The 25,633-nt window shown below is 34.9% G+C and overlaps 1 protein-coding gene across 4 annotated transcripts in view; it reads right to left on the reverse strand.

Moving 5' to 3' along the window:
- The window catches only part of LRRC49 (leucine rich repeat containing 49), a 46,493-nt gene that overhangs the window by 8,334 nt on the left and 12,526 nt on the right, over positions 1 to 25,633 (reverse strand). For all 4 annotated transcript variants that reach the window (XM_027467122.3, XM_027467119.3, XM_027467120.3 and 1 more), the window contains exons 8-14: positions 24,382 to 24,525; positions 22,325 to 22,386; positions 16,241 to 16,388; positions 8,956 to 9,039; positions 5,671 to 5,822; positions 2,002 to 2,239; positions 623 to 808 (exon numbers count right to left, since the gene is read on the reverse strand). In XM_027467122.3, coding sequence (XP_027322923.1) covers positions 623 to 808; positions 2,002 to 2,239; positions 5,671 to 5,822; positions 8,956 to 9,039; positions 16,241 to 16,388; positions 22,325 to 22,386; positions 24,382 to 24,525 — 1,014 coding nt within the window. The remainder of the gene's footprint in view (positions 1 to 622; positions 809 to 2,001; positions 2,240 to 5,670; positions 5,823 to 8,955; positions 9,040 to 16,240; positions 16,389 to 22,324; positions 22,387 to 24,381; positions 24,526 to 25,633) is intronic.

Consider the following 25,633-nt stretch of genomic DNA (forward strand, 5'->3'; position numbering starts at 1 on the left):
TTCAAACAGCACGTCTCAGAGAACTCTTCTTAAAAACTAATGGTGTTGTATAAAGCAAAAAGGAAAAAAAATCTCTTCGGCAGACACTTTTCTTCAGTATACTTAAAGAAAAGTTGATTTTTGCTATATTACATAACACTGGAAAAAGAGAAGTAATACACCGTAAGTTACTAGATAGACTGTCAAAAGCACATTTCTGCACTTGTATTAAATGTTAACACTGTAATCCTTTTGAATATAGCATAATAGAATAGTGCTTCTTAAAATCAAAAGTAAAACCTAACAGTTCTTTAATTTTTTGAAAGCATATTCCAAAATCATAATAAAAAGTTTTCCCCTTAGGTGTATCTGTCACTCAGGTGGAAGTTTGAACTACTGTTTGCTATTGAAAGCATCTGAAACAATACCACATTTTAATGAAAAACAAAGCATTTTCTCTGCTTTTCTGATTGTAACACAGTGCAGTTACTTAACTGTACAATAAGTAATGTGGTAGAGTGCACTTTTTTCCATAATATTGAAATGACCCTGTCATCATTCTGCTCATTCTACTAGTGACTCACTCACATTTGCTAACTTATCTTGTAAGACCAGTAGTAAGAAAGAAGCAAAAATGCCTTACCTCAATTCCATTTATCTTCTGCAGATTAAGATGGTTCAGTCTAAACAGAACATAGTATTTCCACAAAGTAAAATTGACGACTGGATTTCCCTGAGGATCAACTGTTAACTGTTCAATGCGATGCACCTGGGCTAATGCATTGAATTGCTGTAGTGTCACAAGATTTGTCTCCTTAAACTTCAGGTGCTTTAAAAAAAAAGTCCAAAGCACAGTAAATTTAGTAAGGAAATCACTAATGAGTGAACATAATGATTCCTACTCTGTTCAACACAAATCACTTTCAAACTTTAAGTCTTTAGGTCTGACTACACGATTGAGCTCACTTCATTTATAGTCTTTGGGGAGAAAAACCATCAATGTATCAACTAAATCGTGTATTACATATATTTTAAAATGTCAACGTTACAACCCCCCAAGCAATTTATAAACCCTTTAGTAACAGCGCTATCATTTTCATGTTACAATAAGAGCGGTACTGCTTGAGAAAGATTTATTTCAATTCTGCAAACAAATGCAACGTTCATGCAAAAATCAGTACAGTATTTTAAATATTATGTTTCTGACTGTGACAAGCTGGCATTAAAGTCTGCTGTTTCTTTGAACAGTGCCATATAGCAGTGTCCCTATGAGCATGGTAAATTCATGTACACAGCAGCACACTGGGGGTAAGAGGAAAAATTGATGGTGAAGATAAAGAAATCTAGCTGAGACTCTGCTATCCCTAACAAGTTTCTGAATGAAACTATAAGTTCCCCACAAACTCATTTATCTCAATGAAACCATTATGTAGTATTATACTTAAAAAGAAGTAGGGAGCTAAGCAGGCATATCATCTGACTGACAAGTTAATTTATGTATGCCATCATTACTTTATTATTTGCTTCAAAGCTACAGATTTACATGTCCAAGAAAAAAAATGAACTAAAAGGTTCTCATTATGTTGTTTTGCTTCATCAGGAAGTGAAACATTCCAAGAGTTGTACTGATTTAACCAGCCTTTGAATTTTACCTCTCTCTTCTACCCTATCAGCTATTTGTTCTTTGAACTCACAATACAAACAAAAGTCTCCTGATACTATTGATCTCTAATATTGTAGAAAAACAATACCATGTTTCTACATCAGTTTTTCTTAAAGAATCAGATAGGTCAACTATGGGAAATAATTACTAGTCTGAAAAGAAAACAACCATTCTGTTCAAGAATCTATCTTGTATTTAAAAAGTGTCAAATTAAACAAAACATTATAGGATAAAACCAATGTAATTCACGGAAGTATCTATTTACATAAAAACAGTTGAGGGTGACTGCCAAACTAAGGTTCTGTTGCAAAATAAATAGTCCACAGCTGTTCACACAGATGACATTGAGCCATTCTTACCACAGAATTAGGAAATTTTAACTTCAGTTTTGTTAACACTTGAACTATTTCATCAAATTCCATGAACATAAAAGAGACTGTGACAACAGATCCAGCTGTTTGAACACTCCAGTTTCGATCCAGGCACTCCAGTGCTCCAGAACCATACAAGTAAAGAGTGTCTCCTTCCACTTCCACCAAATGAGAATCAAGAACAGACAAGCCTTGTACAGCACTGCTCAATATTGTATCAAGAGACCTGTGGAGGAAATAAAAATGCGGTAATGTAAGTTAGATTATTTCACAGCAGTAAAACCATTTCTATTGAACGATGGTCCTTTCATTTACTAAAATCTGACCTGTCAAATATGGTTGCCAGCATTCATTCATTTTCACTACCCAGTCTGGTTCAAAAATGTTAAGGGATAGAAAACCCTCTTTTCATCAAGTAATATTACAGCAGCTCTACTGCTTCAGTAGAAAGACTTGATGTATTAGGGTTGGAGAGCCCAAAAAATGTCGTTCGTTTTTAATAACATGCTTAAAGATTTTACCTCAGAATGTTAACTTGTTTTAGCTATCTAAAATCAACTTCAACCTATGTTACTTATCTAAGCAAAGTCACCTTCAGATTCTGTTCTCTATATAAACTGTAAAAGTTACAACATGATGAAGCACAGCAGGATCCAGCCTGTTAAGATCAGGCAGTTATTAAAACCAACCAAGGATAAAGCTATTTACAGCGCTGAACAATTACTTGCATTCTTAACAACAGCATCACTTCTTAGTTAAAACCTTTATGTCACACTATCAGGATTCATTAGTCTGCTTAGAGATGAAAATTATCTTGTTATCCTTGTTTAATCTTTAATTAATAAGGATTATTATACATTTATTTTAAAATAATGTTAGCGTCCCGATTTAGAAGATTGCTTTTTAATTTAAACAATAGATCCAGGTATTCTCAGCTCTCATCTCATTGCATCTGACTTCCATGGAATACATTCAGCTGAGCAGACCAGCTGAAAGAATTCGCACAAAGAATTCAAGATGAGCACAAACTACTGGTTTAGAAAGCTGTGTAGTGATGGTTACTGTTTTGTTCTTTACAACCTTTTTAATATATTTTATGTATTTTTCTTTGATTTTTGTTATTTATTTTGGATTTATTTTTAATATTTAATATTTTGCTTCTATTTTATTAATGCACATATTTACGTATTTTGCTTTTTTGACTATTAGTGATCACTCAGCAAATGTTTTCTTGACAATACCTTCCAGAAATTCACCCTTGACTGGAAATGGTTATTCGGGAGCCCATTAATTCACACATGATGATATAATTACTTATCCACGCTGACTTTCACCTGTCATTGTATTGCTTAGTTGCTCGTGTTCTAAGTGTTCCAAAATTCTTTACTACTATATAGCACATTAGTAGATCCGTGTCAATTTTAACCTAACAGGAGTAAAACAGCATCATGGGCTACATGGCAAAAAGACAACAATATTGTCTAAGCCTTCTTTACTTTAACACTCATTGCTATGTCTTCATTTATCTCTTTAAACTAATCTCAATCATTGATAAACGTTAGTATCACACTTTTATTTCTCTACCCTTTCATGAAAAAGAAAAAATTCCAAACCTACTTCTCCAATTCAGAACACAGAATGTACTGCAAATTGCGTAAGAGTGTTATAAGTATATGTGCATATAAAACACATTGTTTATGTTGTTAAAAATTTGGGGGGGTTGATTTTATTTTATTTTTTTTAATTTTCAAAAGTAACTACTTTGACTTCCAAAATGCATTCTACAAATCAAACTACAAAAGCTTCCACAGGAACCTAGAAACTGATGTTATGCATTATGTTTTATTACTAAGGAACCTGCTTTGGCAGGGGGACTAGACACGATGATCTTTCAAGGTCCCTTCCAACTCCTTCAGTTCTGTGATTCTGTGATTTTAGATTTGACAGAAGTCATAACATTCAGTCAGGAAACTACTTGGAATATACCAACTTCAGTCACTGTATCCAGCATAAGCAAAGACAGCTTTGCAGCAAGATCTGTCCTATAACTCCATGGAAAGAGCCTTAATATTTTACTTTAAAGCATGATTTCTCAAGCAATGAAAATCTGTTCATTAACAGATTAATGCTCCAGCTAGTGTGGTTACATTGTCTTGATCAGAGGAAATGATTACTAGCTGTGTAATTAAACTGTGAAGAAGGCAAAAAAGCAGAGACTCTGCATATGGCTGGGGGGAAAGCTTCAAAAACAAGAAGAACAGGAAGGACTATAGCAGTTTAAAAATGTCAAGAAAAAAAGTTTCAGAAAGATGCTGCACTTGAGCATAGATAAAAGCCAGATCTAGTCAATAGTAGATTGAACCTCAGATTGATTCTGTCTGTGAAAGAGAAACTTCCTGCCTGCACTTGATGTTTCCCATTTTGATCAGACACGGCAGGAATCTGTACTTGATATTAAGTTTCTGCAGACTATTTTTCAGACTTTTGCCTGAGTTGAAAATGTGTTAGTTCAGTTTTAGCCAATGCAAGATAAACTTCATCCACTAAGTTCTGCATTTAGTTTTTCAATTATGTGGAGTGCCAGATAGCTAGCTACCTTTCAGATGCAAAGCAGTAAACCAATGAGTGTATCACAAAAATAATACAATTAGAACACTGACCCTATTGATAAACACATTAGATAGTCAGTGCACTTAAGGGTTTTAAGTAACTGAAGAAAAAAAAAATTATCATCTAGACTGAAGATTCAGACGGATTAATTTAACCTTTGTCAAAGACCAAATTATTATACTTTTAATAGAAATCAAACAGCAATCATAAATTGGGGTAACCAGTGTCAATTTGAAATTTCATTTAAATATACATACCTATTGATATCATTAGATGTATCTCTATCTCAAACAGATATACCTATTGATTTGAAGTGTGAATTATATGTGCCTACAGTTTTCCAGAGGTCTAGTTAGACTAAAATCCCTCCATGGTAAGGATTTGATTCCTTAAATAGAAACTTAAAGAAACACCAATGTTACTTTGAAACTTCTAAGTTTACTTTAAGAAGTAAAAATAAAATGTAACTTTTTTTTTAAGCTAACAATACAGATACTATCTCAGGCAACATCAAGGGAAAAATAAAACTAAGCCTACATTAAAGCACTGTTTTCGCTAAAATAGCAAGGGTATTTGAAGGAAGCAGTCCAGGAGATCTTGCTGTTCAAACCGAGAACATAAATTCAAGACTCAGTTTACAAAACCTCTTCGTATACACTGAAATTACAATTGTTGGCAATAAAGGTAAAAGTCTAAGCTGTCAAGGGAATGGATGGCCTTAAGCAGGCTTAAGAATTCATACTAAAGATTTCTTGTAAACATGAAAACCTCCCTTATTTAGCAAAATCACAAAAATTTAGTGCTAACTTCTTTAGTAACGTGTAGCTAGCTGACTAAGTCTATATTACTTACTATGGTGAAACCTGTTGACTATTAATAAACTAAAAATCTTTCCAGTATGATTTTGCATATATTAGTTTTGTAATTACTTTACAAAATTCATGCTGCAAAAGACGTTTTACTTTTTGACCATGAAACAGCAAGATCTCAGAGCTGATAACATGAATGTAAGACATGAACTGAAAGAATTATTTCTGAATAAAATACCTGCTTTCTTCAGGAAACACATATGCAGTACTGCCATTGATCTGACAGGGTTCATTATCTTTATCTTGGTTTAAAGAAGCCTCAAGTGCTGTTCGATTCTGCTGTATCTCCCACTGGCGAGCAATATTGCAAATTGTTAACCGTTTCTTTTCCTGAAACAAAAGTCATAGTAAATTATGACACCGTAGTATCAACTCACTTGTTTTAATCCGACAGAAATATGTTGCTTAATCAAAATGTGGTTAATATTTTAAATTGAAGAAAGAATTACTGGTTCACATTAAAACCAATGTGTCACTCTAGCACTATTCTGCGTAACTGCAAGGGAATAACATTTTCACAAAATTTGCAGTAACAGAAACAAGTAACAATAAAGATGTAAGTTGTATAAGAGTAAGTTTTAACTAGTTGATTTGGTTAACCACACAAGTCTGTTTCTGACTATCTGGAGCTGCTTGTACTACACCTCCCACAGAACAGGGCAAATTGATGCAAAACACGCAGCTGTATTACAGTCTCCTTTTTCAAAATAGAAAAAAAGGATATTTATTTGATATGCCTATGGAGAAAGGCAGCAGACAAGAGTAAGTCTGATTTTATGGTTTGAAATTAACACCTTCTGACATATTAAGTTTGACCTATACTCTCTAAGCTCCTAAATTTAATCTATAAAAGCAACATGGGACTGTTAACATCATGCTTTTACGTAATTCCTTTCACATTAGGCAAATTGTAGCCATCGCTGTGCTTGAGTTCACTAAGAACATTCCTCACAATGCTGGCCTACGTTAGAGGTGGGAAGTATAAAGCTTTACAAATGAACATCTTCCTTTAAAAAAGGGAAAAATCAACAAAATAAAAGTGAGCATTTTATAATCTGTGACCACGCAGCCTAGGTATTTCCTTAAAATTAATATTCAGATTTGCAAATTAAGAGCAACTAAACAGAAATGTTTGACAATAAAATACTTAATTTTTTTTACATGTAAATCTTTCATGCTGTAAACTACTGTACCCATTAAAGAATAAATATCAAGATCTGTTTCAGTGATTGATAATGCAGAGGCAAATCCACTAGACTTCCAATTATGATAAAAAATCATGTCCATAATAGCTTGTAACAATGACACAAAATACATGGAAACTGCTTTAACATTTTTCTTCTTCTAAAAGTATTTTATTTTAAAGAGTTAAAAATTCTGCTGTTTCATAATCAGTTTGCCTAAAGAGTCATTATGTTATCTGGTTATGTAACACCATGTGTCCCACAAAAATACATGTCAGTAACGGAAAGGTTCCCTACCACAAGAAGAGGAAGTTGAAATGTCAGGATTTTCTTTTAGTCACATTAGGTAAATTCTGTATAAGAGGGTGAGGGTCTCCTAATGAAGTCAACCACTGTACAGCTAATTACTTGTTAGAAATGAATGCTTATGATGTCATCTGCACTGCAGATAGTTATAAAAGTTTGGAGGAAAGTGACAACCGCTGACATTCCAGAATAAGATTCTCTAGATATTTTCTTCAGAAACAACTATGATTAAAATCCTATACCTGGAAATTTTGCCACTGGATATTATATCTATTATCAGATCTGTTCCATTCACTTCAAATGTGTGAAACAGGGAAGAAAAAAGAAAACAAAAAAAAACACACATGAACACATGAACATATTTACTACGAAAAAAGATAAATGTCCTCACTGAATCATGCAAAATATACTGCCATTTGACATTTATGCCACTTAACTATTTGAAGATGAGAAGAAACCTCAATTAAGCAACAAAACCTTCATTTTAAAGTTGAAAACAGAGTAAAGGCACTCTAAGTGATTTTGTTTTTTCCCTGTAAAGGAAGTTTCCATTGGCAAAATACACTGAGTAATCTATGCCACCAAGGCAAACAATCCCTTTACTACAAGGAAACATTACATCAGTGGTTAAGAACATGAACTACAAACACATACAAACTTTCTTTCAGTCCAGTTAGCTTTTCAAAAGCATAAAGCAACATCATGTATAAATATTATTTACTCGTTTCCCATTTCGTTGTGTTACTGAGACCTGGCACCAAAACTTCAAACTCAAGTGGACTTTAAATTTATCAGTATCTTACATTAAAAGCACTGCTTTTTCTTTTTTAAAAAAAAAAAATAATATATATATTTCTAAGACTGTTTTGTTGCATTTTTAGTTTTTGATTTTTCTTTTGTAAAGAAAAAGAATCAAAATATTCTTGAATGCAAACATACATTCTTGTGCAGTACACATGGAATTCTTTTTTCCATTCATACATTTGGCTCTTTTTAACAAACAGCCTTTGATCTGTCATTAACATTCTGTTTGTACATAATTCTGAAAATTAAAAGGTACATTTGCTACACTTCTTCATACAGCCTCTTGCAACTGCTTTTAGTCTAACTCACTTGATGAAATATGCTTTTACCTAGACTATTTAGTAATATGGATACATGATTTATTTTTTTTCAGTTTCCCAAATTAGAAGAGATTTTTGTATAATCATTACTGGACGACAAAGAAGTTTAAAAAAGCACTCCTATTAAATGAAAAAAATGATTTGGAAAAACACATTCACAGAATAAAGAGAATGTTGATATTCTTATATCCTTGAACGCTGGTCTCCTACTAGCAGTGTTGGTCAGTCATTTAGTCACTGGCCTGTAAGAGTATCCTGGAGTGTGCCTCTCTGTCTCCCCTGTTGGAGCTATTCCATCTCATACGTAAAGGCATTAACCAGGCCTGTCAGTACGGTACAGAAGTGTTCCTCTGAAAAAAGAAGACAGCTGGAGTCTAACTGTTGCTCTGATAACTGCTTAGCTCTTTCCACAGAGAGGAATAACTTCAACAGGAAAGAATGAAGGAAACGCTACTTCAGAAAACCCTTTATGTCAGCACTCACCTGATGGAGAAGACCAAGTTCAAGGAATCTGAAATCACTGCAAAGTCTCTTGGTTTTACTTTACCTATAGATTTGAGAAAATTAAGTTTGCCATCCTTTTACATATTTTAGCACATGCACGTGCAATTGCGGTTTTTTTGTTTGTTTTTTGTTTTGTTTATGGTAAAGGGTAACTTGAATAGTTCACTGAAGAATTTCAGATGTAGAGTGAACTGTTTAAGCTGTGAAAAAAGTTTTAAGAGATACAGATACATTGGGAGAACTAAGAAATACTGCAAAAATATTAAGTTATAGAATATTAATGTAAACTAGTTTACAGTAGATTTATCTAATTTTAGTTAGGCTTAGAACAGCCATAGAAAATACCTTAATCAAGCTTTGTTTATGACTTTCACGTTTCCTTTCTTCTTCTTTCCTTGCTGCAACAGATGCCATGCGTCTTTCTTCTTCCTGGAAGAAAAAAATTGATAAATTTATAAAAGTATGAATTTACCAGGTTCTGAAAAGCATTATTAATTAATACTAATTATTAATGTATTTCTTTGTGTTGGTGATTTGAATACAAATGTAATGTTTATATTATTGTACTATTTTAATATTAAACGTTTTAATATTAAAATAATAAAAATCTTATTTACAAATCAAGAAATATAAAAGAAATTACTCAAATAGAAATGCTGAACACAAAGCTATTTAAAAAATATTTTACAGGTCTTTGAAAAACGTAAAGCACATGATCTGTAAAACAACTAAAACATTTTAAAACATGACAATCCATTATATTCTTTGTATTTTTTGAGTATTTCCTCTAATTAGTAGGGGGTTTTTTACATAAGAAAATAAACAGAGATAGTGAGCTGATTTCCATTTATACCTAAATCATGATCTAAAATTGTTCTCAAGTTCTGTTAAAGACTGAGGAAAAGTTATCCTTTGGAAGCAGAATGCAATGATAAAAGATACAAAGTTACTTAGCTACAGTATACAAACTTTATTTCTCATCAAAATTATTACCTATTCATGTTCAAGAAGAAAGCCATTTATTCCTAAATAATGACAGTCAAGTAAGTGAAGATGTTTAGTTCTCCTGGTATAGCAATTTACTTCTGCAATATAGCCATATTAGGTTGAATGCTCCCTGTTTACAGCAGTTGAAACATTCTCACAGCACAGTATTTTTAGAACATGTTTTTTCCAAGTAACAAAAGAAATGTTCACTATGAAGTAAAAAGCATAGAGTTCTTCCAACACAAATATTTAGGAAGCATACTTGAACTTATTTTGATTTACTTCATATGCCATCTGGGTGTTTGTATTAAAGTACCTTCCAAGAACATACACAAAGTGTTTTGGTTTCCCTCAAAATAGAAAGCTCCTATCCTAGACTTTTCACTTCCACTTTCCAGAAAGTTATGTGTTAAGAGCTTGAACAAACAAAAGTGAACAGAAAACATCATAAACCATTAAGACATATTGATATGTGAAAGTTTTGATACAAATAAAACATACTATGCTTACAGAACTGTAAGAACCCCTAAGCACAAGGATAAAAGCCTACTAGAAGAATAAAAAGGGAACCTGACACTTAGCATTACTACTACATTTTAAGAAAATAATTTCCAAAGTGTAACTAGTCAGGGAAACATAGCAGGTGTACACTTATCTACATAAAACCTCCTGAAGACCAATGATGCACCACGAATTTCAACATCAATCATAAAGGTAACTAAAAAACTGCACAACTGTTGGCAGCCAAGGGTCTGGTGACATAGAATTATCAAATAATTCAAGGAAGAAGGGACCTTGGGAATTCACTCCTCTGTGTTCCTACTTAAATAACGATCAACAATAAATTAAAAAAATACACCTGTGCAGATATACAAGGCTTTATAGACCCCAGTACAACAGAATATCGCATAACAAAGCCCAATACCTGAAAAGGAAGGTTTAGGGTGAGGCTGAGAAAATCATTAATAAAAACCATGTAGGCATATGCCACGAGCATGAATGTATAATTAATAGCACACAATAAAAATACTGTTCCTCAAGATATGAGGCAGAATGTTAAGAATGATAAACATGATACTCATGACAGCTATTTATCTCATTTATGCATTAAAGTAAGCTAGCATTTACTTCAAAAAAATGAAAAAAAATCTTAAGTCTTAACAGGCTTAAATCTTAAAGGTCTTATTTATTAGTGATACTAATCAGTGGAAAAGTGGGTTAAAGTTGATTTATAGCTTTCTATTTAAGCATCTTAATTTGATGTTGCATTTTTGCTTCTAACATGGCTTCCTAAAGACAAGTTTGGTTATTTTTCCCTCTCACCAAACTCAGTGTCTTCATCTTCTCTAACAGTTTTTGAACACACTGAACACATTAAAATATCTTAAAGTACGTTTAGAGGTCTCAAATTATGCTGGTTTTGTTGTTGTTGTTTTTTCCCTGAAAGGTTGATTATATAAAAGTGGTATATAGAAAGAACAGAAATGTAAGCTAGTTTTCTCACCTAGGGAGAGAGCACAGAAGTTAGCCGTTCTGTTTGGCAGAAAGCAGGTGGCCAGGCTTCATATCCTCAGCTCCAAACTAACAGAAATATTGTTCTTTCACACTAAAGAATGTGAGAGTTACCAAATAAAGTGATACTGATCTGTAAGAAATGAGCCTTAACTCTCCTTCCAGGACAACTTTTTTCCTTCGGGTTCTCAGAAAAACATCCGCAAACTTCCCTGCTACAGTTTTCTCACAGCCTCCACAAATATTCCTTCTCACCCTACCTTCCATCTCAAAGTCTCTGCCTAACCCAGCCCCAAATCAATACGTTATGACACTATCTGCCTTACATGGACATCTACTGACAACATTCAAGTGGGTCCCGTACTGTTCCTTACACACTGCCTCAATGCAAAGAAAGAAATGCACTAACACAAACGCTGTTCCAACAGGAGTCAGACTTTTTGCCTTGATCAAGAGTTGATCCTAATTACAGGCCTTTGAAAAATACTACTTCTGTCACATACTTTTACAAAAGAAATGAGCTTTGTCTGAAACAACAACAGCAAGAACAACCCAGTTCTACTGAGGATTCATAAAGGCTGAATGACAGAGGAAACGTGAAGGTCAAGGGTCAAATCCACTTTTTAGCAGAACCAAGTCTGTATACATTTCTTGATTTCCCGTGCACAATATGTGCAACTAAGGTTGAAGAGACAAGCAAACAGGACACAGAAAACCAAACAAACCCCAGAAAGCTATAAAACAAAGCCTTTAATAATCTTGCCACAATGCAATTCTATCATCCTCTCTTCTCTTTTAGCTCCAGCATTTGAGATTCTTTCCATCTCCATTTTTGTCTCTCCTCATTATTCTGCCGCTATTGCCCACAACTTTGTGAACTTTCAACAATCCCAGATGAACTAAAGAGATTTTAAATCCTATCTTCCATGTCTTCTCTTTTTCAGTGTTCAAAATAAATGGTTAGGCTAATAATAAGGGATATCGTTAAATTGTTAAAGAGCTGCTGACAGGTCTGTCATCCACTCAAAATGGTCCAAAATCATTTTGCACTCTTTGCTAAATTAAATACTAATTCCAGATTGTTAGGACCCACTACTGATACAGGATTTCCAGCACACCTTTGATAAACATAAATCCCAGCTGGAGGGGTGCAAATAAGCATACTGGGCATTTGTGGAAGAAGTCAAGGTTCCTACTGTAGTAGCCTGCCAGGAAAGGGTCATCACACCAAGGAGTCTGCTGATACTATGGCCATGGAAGAAAACAAACCTCTAAGCTCCATGGTGGACAAGGGAGGATGCTTTTCCTGAAGGCCAGAGTGCCAGACCATTACAAACAGACATGGACGTTCTCTTTCACACTGCCATCTCCTCTATTTATTAGTTCTCCACTTGCCATTAAAGAACTTACTAAATGGCTAGGAAGATGGCTTCTTCCTTCTTCATCCACACACCCAGCTAGTCCCTAAGCAGAAGTCTCACTTTCTGCAATGCATAAACATTAACGAGACTCTGAGACTGCAGGTTTACATTTTCAGAGCAAAGCTACAGCAGTGACAGAACGAGCAAATAAAAAGGCACATTAAAGCTATTATTACCCTTACAGCATTTTCCATCAGAGCTGTAAGTCTGTAGCTTTGGCATAGTGAGAGCTCCCCCTGCTGCCACATGAGCTCTACCACAAGTGTAACACAGATTTTGGCCAAACTTACTGTGCAACCAGGCTTCTAAGAGGTAACATCCAGCAAGACCTGAGACAGATCCTGAACAGAGTATACGTTCTTCCTCACTACTGTTTTGCTATTATCCAAACAAGCTCATCCCACCAAATGATGCCATTTAAGTCACAGGAGAGAAAAGTACATTAGCACACAATGAATGCAGGATTATATTGCCACTCTACAGCTACTTTGAAATTACTCTAATAATTTTACTATAGATTAGAAGTAGTTGTAGTATACATGATATAAACTACTGTAGCTAATTAAAAAAAAGAGAGAGAAAATATGAAGAATGGTCTGGAAAACACATTTAAGCTTTCAGGGCAGAAAAAAAACAAACTACTACACTTAAAAAAAAATCTGCTTATACTCACAGTAGGCAGACTTTTTTTGTTGTTGTTACATATACCACATAGTTTATTTTAAAAAGAAGAACAAAGAGTACAAATGTAAGTTATATTTCTACCAGAAACTTCCTACAGAAAAAAACCAACAAAATTTCTGACTATTCTTTAAGTGATATATGACAATAAGATATATGTTGTTTTATTATTATTTTTAGTATTAGGTTCTCATATTTTCCTCAAGACCTTACTTAAAGGATAGGATTACAATCCACAAAAACGAACAAGAAACAAGAAGTTACAGAAGCATCTTGTTTTAAAAGGAAAGAAATTCAATTTTTAGGTGAATACTGGTTTATCGAAGTCGACAAAAGCTAAAGATTCCCATTAAGTTGATGTTTTAGATATCTAATATAAAGTGAATACGCTTCTTCAGCTGGAAATCATCTTCTATTGTAGACAACAGATACGTGTTTACAGTTTTACAGTAAGTTTTTTCATATATATGCAAAGCCCAAACTTGTTACAGGTGACTAAGCCCCACTGATATCACTAACAATGATTCTTTGGGTTCATGCCTCAGTGGTTTAATAGCTTAAAATTTGTGTTTAGTAACAAGATAGCAAGCGAAAACACCAATTTCCTCATGGGAAGATTAATAAGATGTCATAATATGATACAATCCCTTGAATAAAAGCAAATCTGCTCCAATTTAATAAATACTGTAACAATTACAATCCAAAAATATTGTGTTGCAAGTACAGAGTCTTTGATATTTGCAGCAGATATGTGCATCTTAACAGTTCCTATGGCAGTTAACATCAGACTTTTTCCTCTGATGTACCCCTTTCTCCAGAGAATCTCTAAAAAATGCCTGGCACCAAAGAATGTGCATCTTCCTGAAAACCAGTACAAACAAAGCTTCAAAGTCTTTCACAAACTTTAGAATAAACCGTAAAGGATATTTTCTTCATTAAAATAGTTTTCTTAGCCCAGTGAAGCCAGCAAGTAAAAGAAAAGTTAAAGTTAAAAGCAGAATAACAATTGCGTAAACCTCTTTTCTCAACTGGAAGAGCTTCTGAAACCATTAGTGAAGAAACCTAGTCAGACAGAACACACATCCTAGTCCAGCTCCCAGTTCTTTGCAAGACAAAGCTATGAATGCTCAAGTTAGAAACGGTCTGGATGCACTTCAGGCTAATGGATAAGAGATCCTCTCTATGTATTCGCTTAGGTATATTAAGCAAGTAAAAGCATATACCCAATACTGTACTTCTACTTCCCCATCAAGTTACATTTGTCCCTATGGCTGACATTACTAGACAGAATAGCTGGATTTGGCATTGCCAACTCTCTAATTTTATCACAAACCTCATGATACTTGTTAGTTTTCTTAAAAAACGCCCGTTTCTTAAGTCATATGATTATCTGGGTAACACAGTTTTTATTGGAAAAAATCATACAGACCCCTCTACAAGAAGGAAAGGTTTAAAAACAGGTTTTCAAGGCTCAAAAACCAGAAGGCAAATAAAAAGAATGCAAAACACATTCTTTTTACAAGTAGTTTTATGAGCAGCACAACTGGTGAAGCCTGGTTTTCTATGGCTTTTTGTCTTGTGGGTTGATCCTCTTATGTTTAATAAGGTGTGAACTCAGATTAAGCTTTTCCCAAGGCTGTGCATTTCAAATAAATTTTTCCCCTACAGATCCCATAGTGTCTAAAAAGGGATTAGAGCTCTTTCTACAGTTTTTCCATCACAGAGTTCTACCAGGATCTGTCTCTTCTCAATAAGGAAGAGAAGAAGTAAAGACATTTTCTTTACGTGACTCAAGTTGCTGGAATAATACTGCAAAAACACTCTTTTGAAAAGCAAAGCAATTAGGCAGTATAAACTCACAAAAGAGAAAAACTACCCACGGGATACCTGGGAACAAATAGTATTTTAGATACTGATAGTAAAATTCTAATAGCCCAAAGTACTTTATTACTAAAATTCATGTTTTCCTCATACATGTGATATTTTACATCATAACTGACTCTCTTCTATACTTGGTGGATTGGCTGCAGGACAACACGATAGATGCCAAAACAATAGGTGCAATTTATAATGCAGCACAGCCTTCATACAAAGCAAATAAGCATTTAAAACAAGGAATATTTATCAGCACTTGGTCAAGAAAAACAACACTAATACTGTTACTTGGTAAGTATGGTACATTTGTTATAGAATCAGAGTCATTTGGGTTGGAAAAGATCACGAAGTCCAACCATCAATCTGACCCTCCAGAGTCCCATCACTAAACCATATGCCTTAGTGGCATTATCTTCCTGTTGTTCAGATTTATCTTGTAAGATGACTGTGGTACACATCACTTAAGTAGACACAGAAAAATTAGCATCACTATTCCCAGATTAAGAAACAACATGGATGACTTAATGGCATGGCCTTCCTGACAATTTCCCTTCATCCTCTACCTTGCTGCATATTTTCAAGAAGTCTGTAGTAAGTTGCCTGCACGGCCTCTCTTCCTTATCAGTGTTACTTGAAATTACCAGATTCAGAAATTAAAGGAGAGAGTAGGTTAGGCAAAGAATGCAGAAATGCAGACAAACACAGAAACAGTGTGATCACCAAGTTTCCTTAGGGTAGCAGACCAAAAATAATAGAAATAATGTCAGTTTTAGTGTAAACAGACTCATGCTTTGGAAGGAACACCCTGTTCCTCCTCAGCTATACAGCAAACCAGTTAAGAACCTGTTGAGAGAGTGCTAACAAAAAGCTTTGCAGTTTCTCATGTCACTCAGCAACTGTATCACATGGTTTTTACTAAGTAAAAGAGTTTGATTATTTAAAAATAAATATTTTTTAAACGAAATAAAGGAGTGTACCCTTATATAACAGTGCACGAAAGGAAAAAGGTTAAAGTTTTAAATATTAGCATGTCTATGTACGATTCAATTCCATACTAAATAAGTAACTTTTTTCCTACATAGACACATAAAACCCTACATTATACTCCTAAATTTAAGGAACTAGTAAGTCGGATGAAAATAGAAATTTCTTACTGTGATTCTCTTCATATCTAGCTGTCGGAGCTGCATCATATGATGGAGAACAGTGTGTTTGTACCATGACTCCTGAGCTATTGGATTGCCATCAAGGGTGATATCTGACAAAGATGAGGAATCAGCAAGGCACAGAATATCCTCAAAACTGTAACCAAAAAAGTTTAAAGTTTTAATGCCATACAGTATGAATAACAAAGAGATGGAATATTTTATTTCAGGATAGAATACTAATGTCTACCTGTACTCAAAAAAAACACACATCATATTGCACATAAATCAAATTAAAAGTAGCAACAGGTGCTGCTGTTTAATCTCTCCAAATAGAGATAAGAAGAGATTCAGAATAAGCACTTGTTAGCTATAAGAATATAGGTTCAGCTAAAAATAATAAAATAGGATGTCTATCAACTCATATTCCAAAAATAATACACATATTAGTCACCAAAACCAGCATGAAGACCACAGAAAATGTAAGATGAAAAAAAATTTAAAAAAGATGATTCTGGGTGTTTGTGGCATCATCAAATACTGGAAGAAAAACTATAAAACCATCATATCATCTTTAAAATAGATCTATTCTTCTGAGTTCAGTATACAAATATAAGTGAGTTGTCTTTTTAAGACATTTGATTTGGTTTCCTGACAAAAATAACTGGCCTGTGCAAAATGTATTTAGAGACATACAGCCTGTATCCTGTTCCTTTTACTGAAGATGAAAGGTGTGAAGAAGGCATCTGACCCAGATAAACAGTGCTGTTAAACAACAGATAATTATTGAACTTGCAAAAGAAACTAAACAGTCATACAAGTATTAATCCCCAACACCTTTTAGCAAAATTATTACAGTGCACAAATAACTGTAAACGGAAAGTACGAAGCAATTGGGCTCAGCACTTCTGAGTATGACATTTAAAAAAATCTGAGAATGACAAATCAATGATGATCACAAAATACGCACTAAGATCATTTTACTAGATGAACAAATGTTTTAAGTTTTGAATTAATAAACTGTTTCTGAACTGGAAAATACAGAATTAGTGTCCTAGTATTTTTTAAAAAGCTATCTTACTGATTGCATCAACTGATTATAGTTCTCACCACTCTTGGTAGCAGGAAAATTCCTCCACTAATACTTGGAAGTGCACCAAACCTTAATAATACCCTAAATTCAGACTCAGAAATATATGCAGTAAAAATTATCATATTAGGGACTGCTGATGAATAAAATGTCAACTGTCATTGGTATCACTCAACTTTCCAACAAACACCCATACAATAATTTGCTGAGGACTAATATTCAGCCACAAAGGGCTTGAGATTTACAAAAATACCAGAATTTAAATGACATGTCCCTAAAAGTTTCTAGGGGTTAGATAAAACATATATATTTTTAATGTGGAAACAAAGTGGGAAAATAGTTTAGAAAACAAAACCAAAAAAGCCAGCCAACTACCAGATGCCAATCGGTCTCAAACTGCTGAAATAAAGGCCTGGATGTTTTAAGGATCTGGACACTAACATAAGCTCACAGGAGTAAATAAAACAACCCAATAAATGTTTCAAAAACAAACAAAACCCCAAACATGGTACAGCATACAAGTAACTTCTACATGATGTATTCAATGGATGAAAGAGAAAAATGGCAATGAAGCCAAAAGTACTACTATATTCTGTTTGGTGTGTTGAAACAACATGAGGACTAATGGAAAATGAACTACGTGCAGCTTCTGGTGAAGGCAGTGAAGGCACTTAGCAAATCTGAACAATTGGCTGTTTTGTACCTGGGGTTTAAAAGAAAAGTCTGATTATCATCTTTCATTTTTTATTTTTGTGTGATCTTATTTCCTTTCCATAAAACAGCTTGTTTAAACACTTTTTTGGAGGATCGTGCTGACATACTATTTAAAATACCTATTCAATACACCAAAGCTAGATGATGATTTTCCCAACTGACACATTACAATAGTTAGTAAAGCAAACTCTGGCATTTTAGGAGAAGAAAGAATGACTGAATTCCCATTGGAATTCATCTACCCAACTGCAGCAACCACCTCTCTTTCCCTTTCCTTCTTCCTTCCTGGAAGGATTTACCTCTGGTAAAATGGCAGTTTCAGCAACAGAAGATAAATGAGAATTTGGGCTACCTTAGTAAAGTGTTTTTTTGGTGTTTTCAGTTTCACCAAATGGATCAGCTTGAGCATGCACACAAGATGTGAGAGTACTACAGCCAGTTCTCCCCTCTGTCAGAGAGGACACGTGCCCATTCTCCCAGCCCCATGTTAGAACGTGGCTTGGACTAAGCAGCAGGGTCTTCTGTTGTATGCTGCTGTGTGCTCAACCTCCCCCGGTGTGTGTTCATGTCCACACATTTAGTACGCATGAATAGGACAGAAACACTGGCCTCATGGTAGAGCTTGCTCACTGAGGAAGACAGATGCCCTGTACATTTACATCAATGACTTCTTCAAACCACGTTCTGCAAAGTGGAACAGCTCTGGAGAAGGAAGGCAACACGCTCACTGCAGTCTGGGAGAACTCTCAGAGGAAACTGCACGTTCAAAAACATTCAGTCAAAGAGAAACTGGGCTGTCCCATGTTTCTAATCACTAAGCTACTGATGAAAACAGACATCACCACCGTTAACCTTTCCTTCCTGTATTGCTTTCATTCACATGTATAACAACCTATTTAGAAATTTTCATTCCACTGAGGAAAATATTTTTTTCTTGTTTTGATTAGGCTAAGAACATTCCTTCTCCCAGGTTTCCAATTCAGTAACCGATTGAAGAAAAACAATTACATGTCCTTTGAGCTGGTACCTAACTAGTTCCATATGGCTAGACAACCTTCTTTACTAAATTAAAAAAACAACAGAACATGGAGTGCTGTGTGACAGTGAAAACATGTTTTGTTTCTAAGATTTCAAAAAATAGCCTTTTCTAGCTTCACATTAAGAAATGTGAGCAGTAACAACTCTTTCTGAATCTCAGTGGCACACTTTCCCTGAAGTAAACAGCTTCTGTATTCTCTTCCCAGTACCACAAGAGAAATTCAAAGGGTTTTCTCTCTTCTTCATAACTAGTTCTAGAGATATGTATTACCATCACACAAAGTATGAAAGCCTTGAATTGTAACAACTAAATTCTTCTGTGGTGAAGACAGAAATGGGACAGCTTTTGTTTCAGATCTGATTCAACTTCTGCAGCATTTTGTCTGGAGAACAAGCCTTACAAAGAGCGGCTGAAGGAGCTGGGATTGTTCAGCCTGGAGAAGAGGAGGCTCAGGGGTGACCTTATCACACTCTACAGGTACCTTAAAGGAGGCTGTAGCGAGGTGGGGGTTGGTCTGTTCTCCCACGTGCCTGGTGACAGGATGAGGGGGAATGGGCTTAAGTTGCACCAGGGGAGGTTTAGGAAGAACTTCTTTACCAAAAGGGTTGTGAGGCATTGGAGTAGGGTGCCCAGGGAAGTGGTGGAGTCACCATCCCTGGAGGTCTTTAAAAGACACTGAGCTGTAGAGCTTAGTGATATGGCTTAGTGGAGGACTGGTTAGTGTTAGGTCAGAGGTTGGACTAGGTGATCTTGGAGGTCTCTTCCAGCGTAGGTGATTCTATGATTACCCTACTAACACATCCATTCTTAACTAAAAGCTCAGCAGCATTCTGAGGCCTCCTCTGAAGCAGGATAGGGGAAAAAGTGACAAAACCCATGACAGACACAGGACTTTAATACTGAAATTTTTAAGAAGGCATTTCTGAATCTTTTATTGCAATTTTATTTCATGTCAGTATGTACTGATGTAAGACTCAAGAATTCTTCCCAACAAAAACAGGAAGCAGTAAACCTTTATATAAGAGCATTATCTAAAAAATGCTACTTTTAATATTTTAATGAACCAGTAATATAAACATATACGGGTTTTGACAATGTACTCTGCTACATGTTTCAATTTGCAAACATTTTCTCTACATACCAATATATAAATCAGAATCTGTGTAATTAATTGATTGCCTAAAAGAAAGATAAAATATAAAAAAATAAATATATGTATTATATATAAATATAAAAAAAATAAAATTACCATATGGTCTATGGTAAATGCAGGTGAGTGAGTAAAAAAAAAAAATACCCTAAACCATTTTTAAAGTGGTGTAGTAAGGGTCAGATGTAGCACAGCCATTCACTAGTATTATGGTTGCATGTAACATCTTCAGTCAGTTCAAACAGTGCATCAAGCCAAGTGTCAGGCACAGATGGGTCAAGAATGTACTTCCATGTTTAAACATTTACCTGTTAGGAGACATATCTACTGCATAACTGAAATTGAGGGAGCAATGAGATTTTTTGGGTTTTTGCTACTGCTGAATTTGATGGAACGTCATTTCTACAAAAACATAAGCCAAATTTTTTATTATTATTATTATTTGTTAATAATGACTGGTAAATAACAAGTTAAGCTGATCAATTCACCTAGCTACTTACACATGTATGTAGATTTTATAACCATGTCTTCATTGGACATTAAGATTTTTATACCTATTCTAACTACAAATTAAAACCAAATTAGATATTTGCACAAGTGTTTGAGTTAAGTATTTCTACCTTACCTGAAAGCTAGGACTAGATCTATCAACAGTTCAATTGAAGCACCAGTGAATAAATGATAGGATACTAGCAAGATACTGATGACATGAGTTTTAAGAAATCTAATTTAAAAATGAAAAAAAGAGTAAAACATTTTTCCTTCCTTGAATACTGCAAAAATATCCGTGTGAGAAAGCTACACAAATTAAACTAAGTATATGAAAATATACAGAAATTCCACTGACTGCAGTGATGCTCCCAGATGGCAAAGGAGCCAACTACTGCAGTCCCCTTGTTGTTCTTGCCAGGCTAAGACATATTTATTTAAGAGAAAAAAAAGAAACAGAAGGCATGTTCCTAGTCCAGAAATTATATAAGTGAAGCAAAATACCAACCCCTTTTCTTTATTATGGCAATTTCAAACATGAAATAAAAAGAGTAGCAGATAGATTAAGGGAAGAGTATATTAACCATTTCTGCAGTTCATCTCCAGTTTTTTTTGAATGCTTAATACCCATGAGCATTCAGGGAGATCCACTGCATTGGTACTTTAAGAAACATAGACAAGTAGGTTGGAACTGTCTGCAAAATACATCATGCAGGTCAGTTTAAAATATTCAAATAGCTATTACAATTAAAGCTCATATTAAGTCTAACATTTTACAGAGAAAATAGGTACCACAAGAACATTATTTTCAGTAATGAGAATGCCAGGCATCTTTCCTGATCTCAAATTAAATTGATTCTAAGCAACAAAGAAAGATGAGGATGATTAAGGAATAAAGGTAAACACATGATAAACTGAAGATAATGTAGGCACATTTGTTTTGATTTTATTATTTTAATATTGGCACCAGTAGAAACGCTGACTTCAAAAACAAACAAATATAAAAATAAACATTGTAGACTAACTTTCTTATTTATACCAAAATGCACTTAGTTACTAGAAATAACAGAAACCCTGCATTGAAAGTTGAGCTGTTCTGTTTTTGCCTTCTGGTTTGAAAAGTAAACAGACAGGAATATACCTTTCACACTTGATTAATATATGTACAAGTAAAATACAAGCATGATATAATCTTATCCTCAGAAGCAGAATCTGACCCAGCCGTTTGTGTAACTCCATAAATACAGTGATTTTATGATAAATATAATATGCCTTGTGCAACACCATGCCTTCTGCCTTATCAGAAATTTAGTTAAGCAGTAAAACAACATATTAAAAAAGCTATTTTTAGTTTTCAGCATCATCAGAAAGAATACAATCATTTTTTAATTAAAAATGCAAGTTTTGTGGTAGAATCCCCATAGTGCAACATTTAAATGCAAAGGGTTAAAAGAATTTATGCTTAAAGTAGAAAATACATAATGGCTTGATTATGCCATCTGATATGTTTAAAAACAGCATCTGCATTCATAGCGTTTAAATTTTAATGAAATACAGCTATAAGAGGATACTTCAATTTACTGATAAGAAATGAACTGCTCTTCCCCTTACCTAGATATATTGTTGAAGCTGAGGAACAGACGCTGGAGATGGGGCAAAGTATCCACATCTTTCTAGAAGGAAAGACAGAGGCATAAATTCAGCAGCTGAAGGATAACATCTTTTGAACCTTTCTACTTCGCCTGATGAAATACTTTCATTTCTATCTACTATAACCTTGCTGCAACATTGATTTCTGTTGAACGTGCAGATCCATTTCTCCCTAATGCAGACTGCAAGGGAGTGTTTCAGTGCAGATATATACCCTGCAGAACAAGCTGCATCACTTGCAAAGCAAATGATGTTAAAGGAAAGAGGATGAGGCTGCTGCTGGTTTCTGAACAGGCTTTTGGGAAAGAAGCCAAGGTGCTGTCTCAGCATCTAACTGCAGGATAAATACACTTAAAAAAAAAAAAAAAAAAAGAAGTGGCCATGTTGTAGTGAGGTTTCTGAAGTGCAAAACTGCAGTGCAATCAGCACCACCTAACAACAGCAGCTGCTCTGGCAGAGAATGATCTGAAGGACTCTGTCACATTTGCAATTGAATTTTATAAGAAGGAACAAGTTTTCAGAAAGAGTTACTGAATTTAATGTATGCCACAACAAAACTTAGTAGAAAACCTTAAAATACTTCAAGATATTAGCAAGATGAAACTTCAAAGTTATTTCAAAAATAAATTGTGATATTAAAATCTGTAATAGCCAGACAGCACAGTTTGTAGTGATCCATGCAAATTCCAACTGCGCACCAAACCCTTCGGTTTTAAATGTGCATCTCCTTATCCTGCTAAGGAGTATGCTCCAGCTTGCAACTAGTGGACATAAAACCATTACTTAAGGCACACGGGAGTGGCATGGGGCTCACTCACTACCTTGATTTTAGCCACAAATAAAACCCACAGCCCTCCCTTTAACTTGTGAAATGTCTACATAGCATTCCATCCAATTAAAAAGAAAAAACAAAAGCAAAACAGAAACAACCACCCACAAACCACAACACACAACCAAAACACCATTCTATTACAATTTATCCTGGGTAACAAACAATTTTACATTATACACAAAAGAAAGTACATCCCTGAACAGAACATCTTCTGAAACACTGTCTCCAACCAGGAAAGAATAAAACACTGAGATATAAGAACAGAGTCCAAGCCTATAACCCACTAATTTCATTGTCAGGGAGAGCTAACTCTGCATTTGTGAGAGAGGAGGTAAGGAGAAAACATGAACTACACATGAGAGAGGGTGAGAAGGCAGCAGCTACAAGCAAGGAAGAGTATCTCAGTAATACAAATGGTGTGGGAAGGAAGTACAGTGGGTGAGTTAGAAATTAGCAGAAATTTCTTGTTCTGGAAGCGTAAAAAATAAATAAATAAATTTAACATATGTATGGCAAGTAGCAAAAATTTGAGCAAGTGTTAGCTCAGCAGCAACAGAAGACCAAGTACTTACATAACTGAGGGCCTGAAAAAATGCATCTAGTTAAATGTAGAAAATCTACTTAAAAAGTGCTTGTTGAAATAATCTAATTGCCATACCTGAACTACACATCATAAAATGCTGAATGAAAAACTTTATCCTTTAAAGCATAAAGGATTTTATAACACTAACTTGGAGCTTCACTTGGGAAATTTTACTTCAGTATTTTCTCTACTTTTGACACAGACATATACATAAAGAGATGAAGTTTAAGATGGTCTGACTGCTTAGCTGAGCTACAGAAATTATGAACAGAGGATATGCTTCTGGGGGCAAACTTGTATGGAAGAGTCTCTAAATGTTTATGTTAGAACCACAAAGCATCAGAAGCTTTTGCCCCAGGAAACTATCATGAGCTACCAAGATTTCTACCAATACAAGCCAAATTTACACAAAGTAACACAAAAACAAAGTATTTTTACCTTCATGTTGTAAAATTGAGTACTGAGGAAAAATAACAAAAAGAGTATGGGAAAATGCAAGACTTGACAAATCTGAAATGCTGATGTTTTCAACAAGTTCTAGTAATAATGCACTCCTGGAAGGGATGAAAGGGAGGAAAGAAGATGAGAGGTTTTGTTCCTTACTATGGCAGAGACTTGATTATGACGAAGGTTGAGCTCTGTGAGAGAATCCAGTCCGTTAAGGTTTTCTACAATGGAGAGTAGGTTTCTGGCAAGGTTTAATACTCTCAGTTCACTCAAATGGTTGATGTTTTCTATTTTAGATATCTGTGAAAGAAGTATAATTATAAACATGCATACTGCATTTTATATAAATATAAAATGGATATATGTAGTGCATACATTTTTAAACATATACAGACAAAACCAAGCAACTTAATAACGTGCTTATGTATTTTTCTAAACCTTGATAATAATGTCACAAATTGTTGAAAACAAGCTACAGTCTGCTGGCGCTTGACTACTAGTATTCACAACAGTAGTATCTTTCTAACCATATAGCACTGCTGGACTCAGCAAAGCATATTAAAAAAAATTAGACAAGAAAGCAGCGGCATCCTTCATTTAGATACACGGCATGTTTGTCTGACAGTCCCCAACAGTTTTTGCCAACTCATGGCTTCAAACAAAGTGACTGAACTACAAAGAATAGGCAGCTGGCCCTACATTTGTTTTTATTCTTAACAACTTATTTTGAAGATACAGGTGCCATCAAATAAGAGAAAAAACACATCAAATAACAGTGGCTACTACCCTTTACTTTTAATTTTGGCTTCTGGAGATGCAGGCGTGTTTTACAAAGACATTAATTATTGTTCTGTTTATACAAGCTGACTTTTTCCTGCTGCTTGTATTTCTCAGAGTAATTGACTCAGAGATAAGTATCTGGATAGAGATGACTAAGTTATCTGGGATCTGTTGTCCTGAACCTATCCATTCATTTATGCAGGACTTGCATACAGTAATGCATCATGGAGATGATAAACCATTGCCACTGCACAGGAGGATACTCACATCATCTTCCTATTGTAACCCACATTATAAGGCAGGAAGAAGGCAGCAGGTTTCCTGCGGAAAAGACTCTGGCCTTCCACAAGGTGTGGCAGTGTATCTAAGGGTAGAGTACATAAAGCTACCAACAGTGGTGAATTCCCTTTTGATTACAACGATCAGCTGCTCTACCTGCAGGACCACCAGAAGCTGCCCTCAGCAACACCCAGTACTCAGGCACGCTATTCTGCAAAGCTGCCCACAGCTATTAGATGCAGGCAAGCAGGAGGGAGCCTGGTGGCATACCCCTTCCCAGTGATAACGGGCCTCCTGAGGACATGGACCACCACAGCTCTGCCATGCCAGCTTCCTGAAAATGCATAGC

Source organism: Anas platyrhynchos, chromosome 11 (genome assembly GCF_047663525.1).
Source record: "Anas platyrhynchos isolate ZD024472 breed Pekin duck chromosome 11, IASCAAS_PekinDuck_T2T, whole genome shotgun sequence".
In the NCBI taxonomy this organism is placed as follows: Eukaryota; Metazoa; Chordata; class Aves; order Anseriformes; family Anatidae; genus Anas; species Anas platyrhynchos.